We start from the raw sequence: 9,142 nt of genomic DNA, 5'->3' as shown, positions 1-9,142 counted from the left end.
AGCCCCAAAATTGCCCCCCCACCCAGTGCCCTAATACCCCCCCCGGGCCACCTTAAATACACCCAAGTGCCCCCCCAGCCCTTGAAACAACCCCCCAAAATACCCCAAATGCCCCCCCCCCCCCCCCGGCACCTGATTTACCCTCCCAGGCCCTTAACTACTCCCCTGTGACCCCTCAAATGCCCCCCTGCCCTTGAAATACCCCCCCCAGCGCCCCCAAAATACCACCCTCACCCCCAAATTGCCCCCACCCCTAAAATACACCCTGGAGCCCCAAAATACCCCCCCAGTGCCCTAATTCCGCCCCCCCCCGTGCCTGAATTACTCCCTCAGGCCCTTAACTACCCCCCCGTACCCCCTTAAATGTCCCCCACCACCCTTGAAATACCCCCCCCAGATGCCCCAAAGTACCCCCCTCACCCCCAAAATATCCCTGGAGCCCCAAAAATGCCCTCCCTGGTGACCTAATACCCCCCAGGGCCCCTGAAATACCCCCAAAAGCCTCCCCAGTCCTCCAAATACCCCCCAACCCCCAAAATACCCTCTGGAGCCCAAAAATACTTCCCCAGTGCCCTAATACACCCCCAGACCCCTTAAATACCCCCCAAATGCCCCCCCCCCCTTGATCCCCCAAAGATCCCCCAAAGTACCCCCTCGTCCCCAAAATGCCCCCCCCCCCCCCCCCAACCCCAGAAATACCCTCTGGATCCCCAAAATATCCCACCAGTGCCCTAATACCCCCACCAGCCACTGAATTACCCCCCCAGGCCCTTAACTACCCCCCCCCCCCAAAGTGTCCCCCCCCCATCCTTTAAATACCCCCCAAGTTCCCCCAAAATACACCTGTGGCACCCAAAATGCCCCGCCCAGACCCCCAAAATACCCCCTGGAGCCCCCAAAATACCCCCCCAGACCCCTGAAATACCCCCCAAATGCCCCCCCCAGCCCCTTAACTACCCCCTCAGTGGCCCCCCCAAATGCCCCCCCCAGACTCATCTCTACCACCCATTGCCCCCCCAAATCCTCCCCAGATCCCCAAAATACCCCCTCTACCCCCAAAAATGCCCCCCCCCCGGTGCCCTAATACCCCCCCAGACCCCTGAAATACCCCCCAAATGCCCCCCCAGCCCCTTAACTACCCCCTCAGTGTCCCCCCCAAATGCCCCCCCAGACTCATCTCTACCACCTATTGCCCCCCCAAATCCTCCCCAGATCCCCAAAATACCCCCTCTACCCCCAAAAATGGCCCCCCCCCGGTGCCCTAATACCCCCCCAGACCCCTGAAATACCCCCCAAATGCCCCCCCAGACTCATCTCTACCACCCATTGCCCCCCAAATCCTCCCCAGATCCCCAAAATACCCCCTCTACCCCCAAAAATGTCCCCCTGATGCCCTAATACCCCCCCAGACCCCTGAAATACCCCCCAAATGCCCCCCCCAGCCCCTTAACTACCTCCCCTATGCCCCCCCAAATGCCCCCCCAGACTCATCTCTACCACCCATTGCCCCCCCAAATCCTCCCCAGATCCCCAAAATACCCCCTCTACCCCCAAAAATGCCCCCCCCGGTGACCTAATACCCCCCCAGACCCCTGAAATACCCCCCAAATGCCCCCCCCAGCCCCTTAACTACCTCCCCTATGCCCCCCCAAATGCCCCCCCAGACTCCTCTCTACCACCTATTGCCCCCCCAAATCCTCCCCAGATCCCCAAAATACCCCCTCTACCCCCAAAAATACCCCCCGGTGCCCTAATACCCCCCCAGACCCCTGAAATACCCCCCAAATGCCCCCCCCCAGCCCCTTAACTACCTCCCCTATGCCCCCCCAAATGCCCCCCCCCGACCTTTAGCTATCACCCATCACCCCCCCCCCGACCCCTAAAATCCCCCCTCTGCCCCCAAAATACCGCCTTCCACCTCCCAGAATGCCCCCCCAGGAGCCCTTAAATACCCCACCAGATGTTCAGCTGCCCCCCCAAGCCCCTCCCAAAATCCCCCCCGACCCCCAAAATTGCCCCCCCCCCCCCCTTTCACCCCCCTCCCCAGTCCCACTCACTGGCCAGTTCGTCGGTGAGGTTCAGTCCCAGTTCATCCAGTACTTGTGACACCACCGCGTCGCTGGGGGGGACACGGGGGGGGGACACAAGGGGGTCAGAGGTCACACCAGATCCCCCCCCAGTGTCCCCTGACCACCACCCCCCCTTCAGTGTCCTCCCCCCCCCCCCACGCGTTGTCCCCTAACCCCACCCCCATGTCCCCTCACCTGCTCTTCCCCACCCAGGGTGTCCCCAACCTTCCCAGTGTCCCATGTGTCCCCCCCCACCCCCCCCATCCCCGTCCCCACCCCCACCATGTCCCCACGTCCCCACCTTCCATCTTCTCTGTGTCCCCCATGACGCCACCACGTCCCCGTGGCCCCCCACCATCTCTTCTATCTTTGTCCCACCACCTCCTTCTCCCACACATGTGTGTCCGCCACCCCCCCATGTCCTCCACTCCGGTGTCCCCCTCCCCGCTGTGCCACCACACCCCTGTCCCCTCCTCCTCCGTGTCCCCCCCCCGTCCCCCCACCTCTCCTCCTCATCGTCCTCGTCCCCCATGGCGTCATCGATGGCATCGTTCATCAGCTCCTCTTTCATGTCCATGATCTCCGCCTGCTTCTCGAACTCCATCATGATCTTCTGGATCTGGGGCAGCTTCAGCTATGGGGTGGGGGGGGGGACACAAAGAGGGACATGGAGATGTCCCCACGGCCATCTCGGGTGGTTTGTGGTGGTTACACTCTCATGGACGTCCCCACGTCCACTTCAAGTGGTTTCTGGTGGCCTTGGGTACATCCCCTGAGGGACCTCGTGGTTGCCACAGTCTCATGGACATCTTCATGGTCACCTGAAGCAGCTTGAGGTGGCTGTGGCCACAGAGATGTCTCCCTGAAGTACCTAGTGGTAACCATGGCCTTGGGGACATCTTCATGGGCAGCCCTGGGCAACCTCTGGTGGCCACAGCCTTGGGGGTCTCCCCTGGGGCAGCTTATGGTGGCCACAATCTCAAGAACATCCCCGTGGCCACCCCAGGGCATATAATGATGGCCACAGCCTTAGGGACATCCCCACGAAGCATCTCAGAGCAGCCACAGCCTTGGGGACAACCCCATGGAGCATCTCAAGAATGTCCACAACCTTGGGGACATCCCCACAGAGCATCTCAGAGCAGCCACAGCCTTGGGGACATCTCCATGGAGCATCTCAGAGTGCCCATCACCTTGGGGACAACCCCACGGAGCATCTCAAGAGTGGCCACACCCTTGGGGACAACCCCACGGAGCATCTCAGGGCGGCCACCACCTTGGGGACAACCCCACGGAGCATCTCAGGGCGGCCACCACCTTGGGGACAACCCCACGGAGCATCTCAGGGCGGCCACCACCTTGGAGACAACCCCACGGAGCATTTCAAGAGCGGCCACACCCTTGGGGACAACCCCACGGAGCATCTCAGGGCGGCCACCACCTTGGAGACAACCCCACGGAACATTTCAAGAGCGGCCACACCCTTGGGGACAACCCCACGGGTACCCACCTGTCGGTTCATGGTGGCCATGGCCTTGGTGACGCCCTTCATGGCCTGGGCCATGGAGTTGTTGGATTTGAGGGTCTGGATCTTGAGGGACACGGCCTGGACGTTGGCCCTCATGGTGATGAACTTCTTCACGTAGCGCCGCGTCCTCACCAGGTCCTTCGCCATGATCTTCACCGCGTCCTGAAGGCCACGGAGGGCAGGGGACACGGGGGGACATCGAGCGGCCATGAGGGCCCCCAAGAGCTCCAGGGACTTCCCCTCTGTGTCCCTCAGGGCCCACCACGGTCCCCACCACCCTCTTAACAGTCTCCTGGTCCCCTTGGACCCACCATGGTCACTTGAGGACTTCCATGGTGTCCCCCATGGTCTTCTCCAAGCACCAGTGTCCCTATGGCATACCACCATGGTCCCCAGTGTCCCCACAGCATTCAAGTCCCCTCCATGGTCCCCAGGTAACCATTGCGGCCACCCAGTCCCACCACTGTCCCCCCAGGTCCCCTCCATGTCCCCTTGTCCCACCATGCTCCCGTGGTCCCCCCTGAGTGTCCCAACCCCCTCAATGTCCCCACCATGATTCCCTCCAAGAGAACTGCCACCCCTCTGCGTCCCAATGTCCCCTTCTTGTCCCCACCACAGTCCCTTGGTCACCTCCATGTCCCCACGTCCCCTCTCCATTCTCCTGTCCCCACCGTGTCCCCTGGTCCCCACAAACGTCACCTGGAGCCATCTTCATCCCAGGTCCCCTCCGTGTCCCCCAGTCCCCTGTGCAACCCCATGTCCCCACCACAGTCCCCTGGTCCCCTCCATGTCCCCATGTCCCCACCACAGTCCCTTGGTCCCCTCCATGTCCCCATGTCCCCACCACAGCCCCTTGGTCCCCTCCATGTCCCCACGTCCCCTCTCCATTCTCCTGTCCCCACCACATTCTCTGGTCCCCACAAACGTCACCTGGAGCCCTCTTCACCCCCAGGTCCCCTCCGTGTCCCCCGGTCCCCTGTGCAACCCCATGTCCCCACCACAGTCCCCTGGTCCCCTCCATGTCCCCATGTCCCCACCACAGCCCCTTGGTCCCCTCAGTGTCCCCACGTCCCCTCTCCTTTCTCCGGTCCCCACAATGTCCCTCGTTCCCCACAAATGTCACCTGGAGTCCTCCTCACCCCCATGTCCCCTCCGTGTCCCCTGGTCCCCTCCATGTCCCCATGTCCCCTCCCCATTCTCCTGTCCCCACCGTGTCCCCTGGTCCCCACAAACGTCCCCTGGAGCCCTCTTCACCCCCAGGTCCCCTCCGTGTCCCCCAGTCCCCTGTGCAACCCCATGTCCCCACCACAGTCCCTTGGTCCCCTCCATGTCCCCACGTCCCCTCCCCATTCTCCTGTCCCCACCGTGTCCCCTGGTCCCCACATCGGTCCCCTGGAGCCATCTTCACCCCCTGGTCCCCTCCATGTCCCCTGGTCCTCTCCATGTCCCCATGTCCCCACCACAGTCCCTTGGTCCCCTCCATGTCCCCACGTCCCCTCTCCATTCTCCTGTCCCCACCGTGTCCCCTGCCTGGTCCCCGCATCGGTCCCCTGGAGCCCTCTTCACCCCCAGGTCCCCTCCATATTCTCCCATCCCCATTCCACTCTCCCGATGGCCTCCCTCGTCCCCTCCTTGTCCCCCGTTGGTGTCCCCTCACCATCTGACCCTGCTTGGCCATCTTCTTGATATCGACTATGATCTTCTTCTCCTGCGCCTCCAGCTTCTGCCGCTCGCGGTCGAGTTCCCGCATGGCACGAGCCAACGCGCGCTGGTTCTGCCGCAGCAGCTCTTCCGGCGTCTTCCGCCGCCCAAACAGCAGGTCCATGGTGGTGGCAGTGGGGCCTTGGGGACACAGGCGGAGGGGACACGGCCATCAGGGACGTGGATGAGAGGGCATTGACATGGTGGGACAGGGGGATATGGTGGGACGTGGATATGGGGACATGGGGACACGGTGGGACACAACGATATGGTGGGACATGGATTTGGGGACACGGGGACATGGTGGGACACAGGGGTATGGTGGAACATGGATATGGGGACATGGGGACACGGTGGGACACAGGGGTATGGTGGAACATGGATATGGGGACATGGGGACACGGTGGGACATGGGGATATGGTGGGACATGGATTTGGGGACACGGGGACACGGTGGGACATGGATATGGGGACATGGGGACACGGTGGGACACGGGGATACGGTGGGACATGGATTTGGGGACATGGGGACACGGTGGGACACAACGATATGGTGGGACATGGATATGGGGGGACATGGATATGGTGGGACATGGATTTGGGGACATGGGGACACGGTGGGACACAACGATATGGTGGGACACGGATTTGGGGACATGGGGGCACGGTGGGACACAGGGACATGGTGGGACATGGATTTGGGGACATGGGGACACGGTGGGACACAACGATATGGTGGGACATGGATTTGGGGACACGGTGGGACACGGGGATATGGTGGGACGTGGATTTGGGGACATGGGGACACGGTGGGACACGGGGATATGGTGGGACGTGGATTTGGGGACATGGGGACACGGTGGGACATGGATTTGGGGACATGGGGACACGGTGGGACACGGGGATATGGTGGGACATGGATTTGGGGACATGGGGACACGGTGGGACGTGGATATGGGGACATGGGGACACGGTGGGACACAGGGGTATGGGGACATGGGGACACGGTGGGACGCAGGGGTATGGTGGAACATGGATATGGGGACATGGGGACACGGTGGGACATGGGGATATGGTGGGACATGGATTTGGGGACACGGGGACATGGATTTGGGGACATGGGGACACAGTGGAACATGGATTTGGGGACACGGGGACACAGTGGGACACAGGGATATGGTGGGACATAGATTTGGGGACATGGGGACAACGTGGGACACGGGGATATGGTGGGACATGGATATGGGAGACAGGGACACAGTGGGACACAGGGACATGGGGACACGGTGGGACACGTGTGAGACACAGCGACGTGGTGGGACATGGGGACATGGATATGGGGGACACGGGGACACAGTGGGACATGGGGACATGGATATGGGGGACATGGGGAGACACAAGGACACACGGACATGGTGGGACATGAATATAGGGGACACGGGGACACACAGGGACATGGATATGGGGGACACGGGGACAAAGGGACATGGTGGGACACGGATATGGGGGGACACAGGGACACGGATATTGGGGACACAGGGACACGGAGGGACATGGATATGAGGCACATGGGGACATGGTGGGACATGGGTATGGGGGACATCGGGGGACAAACGGACATGGTGGGACATGGGTATGGGGGACATCGGGGGACAAACGGACATGGTGGGACATGGGTATGGGGGACACGAGGGGACACAGGGACATGGTGGGACATGGATACGGGAGACGTGGGGACAGACAGACATGGTGGGACATGGATATGGGGACATGGGGACACAGGGACATGGTGGGACATGGATACGGGAGACGTGGGGACAGACAGACATGGTGGGACATGGATATGGGGACATGGGGACACAGGGACATGGTGGGACATGGATATGGAGGACACGGGGAGATGATGGGCCATGGAGGCCACAGGGACATGGGGACACAGTGGGACACGGATGGGTGACGCGGACATTATAGGGACACAGGCACAGAGGGGACACGTGAACATGGAAGGGGGGGGGGGGCACACGGATATTGGGGACACGGGGAGGACATGGGGGGGTGGACGGACGGACGGACAGAAGGACGAAGCCGGGGGGGGGGGGGGGGGGACACCATGAGCATGGCAGAGACCCAGAGATGAGGGGACACCAATGGGGGGGGGGGGGGGACACACAGAGGATGGGGGGGGGGGCGAATACCTCCCCACAGGGGCATTTATTCTGCCCCCCCCCGGGGGGCTTTTATACCCCCCCCCCAGGGCAAGGAATACCCCCCAGGGGCATTTATTCCACCCCCCGGGGTATTTATACCCCACCCCCCCCCCCAGGCCCATTAATTAACCCCCCCCAAGGGGCGTTTACACCTCCCCGGGGGCATTTATACCCCCCCTCAGGGCCACAGATACCCCCTCAAAGGCAATTTATTGCCCCCTCTGGGGCATTTATAACCCCCACAGGGCGAGAAATACCCCCAAGAGCATTAATTACCCCCCCCAAGGGCCTTTATAACCCCCCCCCCCCCCCCCCCCGGGACATTTACTTCCTCCTCCGGGCCCAGCAGCCCCCCAAATCCCCCCTCCAACTGATTTACCTTCAGGCCCCGCCCACTGCCCCCTCGGGCCCCGCCCCTTCGCCATGGCAACAGCCAATGGCCAAGCGAGGAGGCTCTTCCCCCCCGCCCCCTTCCTCTCTGTGGTTCGTCGCCTCCCAGAGTGTCCCCGCGAAGCCTTCCCGCCCCCGACTCTATGGTTCGGGCCTAGAGCGCCCCTCCCGCATCCGGTGGGCCTTCTGCACGGCCCAGGTCGCTCTCTGTGGTCTCGGGGGCCCCTCTCGCCCCCGGAGGATCTGACACTCTACGGTTTCTCCCCATGAGTCCCTTCTAGCCCCCCCTCGGAGGACACTCTATGGTCGGCCCACTCCCCCTGTACCGGCCGCTCTGGCCCGCTCCTCTCTATGGTATCACCGGTACCGGGCCCTTCTAGCCCCCACGCCGGCTCTATGGTCCTCCCGGTAACGGGCCCCTCTGCCCCCCCTATCTATCCAACCCCCCCTTCAGCTCTATGATCCCCGATACCGGGCCTCTCTGCTCCGCACCCACCCACCCCGCCTCTATGGTTCCCCGGTACCGGGCCCCTCTAGCCCGCTCCTCCGACTCTATGACCCCCGGTACCGTGCCCTTCTGGCCACACACACCCCCCTCCCGCCGCTCTCTATGACCCCCCCGGTGCCCCCCCCCGGCCCCTCACCTCGCTCCTTCCGCCTCTCCCGGTTTCTCCCGCGCACTTCCGCAAACTTCCTGACGTCACCCCGCGCGTTGGAACACGTGACGGGGGAGGGGGGAGGAGGCGGGCCCAGGGCGGAGCGGCCCCGCCCTCCCCCCCCTCCCGGTGGGGGAAAAACCAACGAGACGAAGCGGCTGGAGAGGCCACTTCCGGCATGGGGGCGGGGCATAGAGAGGGGCCGGCCAGAGCGTCGCCGAGGGAGGGCGGGCGCCCCCTGGCGGAGTGGGTGTACTGGGGCTAACTGGAGGTAATGGGGGGCACTGGGGCAGACTGGTGAGTACTGGGACATACTGGGACAGACTGGGGGGGGCACTGGGGGATGCTGGGGGGTAATGGGGGGCACTGGGACAGACTGGGAGGGGGGAACTGGGGCATACTGGGACAGACTGGGGGGACACTGGGGGGTAATGGGAGGCACTGGGGGACACTGGGGGGGAACTGGGGGACACTCGGAGGCAATGGGGGGCACTGGGGCATACTGGGACAGACTGGGAGGGCACTGGGGGATGCTGGGGGGTAATGGGGGGCACTGGGACAGACTGGGAGGGGGGAACTGGGGCATACTGG

At 63.0% G+C, this 9,142-nt stretch overlaps 1 protein-coding gene across 1 annotated transcript; it reads right to left on the bottom strand.

The window, feature by feature from the left end:
• Nucleotides 1–2,057: 2,057 nt before the first annotated feature.
• CHMP2A (charged multivesicular body protein 2A) lies at nucleotides 2,058–8,636 on the bottom strand (the record flags this gene model as incomplete). Its single annotated transcript, XM_082501517.1, has 5 exons — nucleotides 8,540–8,636; nucleotides 5,255–5,439; nucleotides 3,580–3,759; nucleotides 2,573–2,703; nucleotides 2,058–2,119 (listed from the first exon to the last, which is right to left on the bottom strand). Coding segments are annotated over exons 2-5 (541 nt in total), but the record flags the coding sequence as incomplete, so codon positions are not given.
• Nucleotides 8,637–9,142: the final 506 nt, after the last annotated feature.

Source organism: Vanellus vanellus, assembly GCF_965231255.1.
Source record: "Vanellus vanellus genome assembly, contig: HAP1_SCAFFOLD_1976, whole genome shotgun sequence".
Taxonomy (NCBI): Eukaryota; Metazoa; Chordata; class Aves; order Charadriiformes; family Charadriidae; genus Vanellus; species Vanellus vanellus.
Note: the sequence above shows the minus strand (reverse complement) of the source record. Positions and strands in the feature narration are given on the sequence as shown.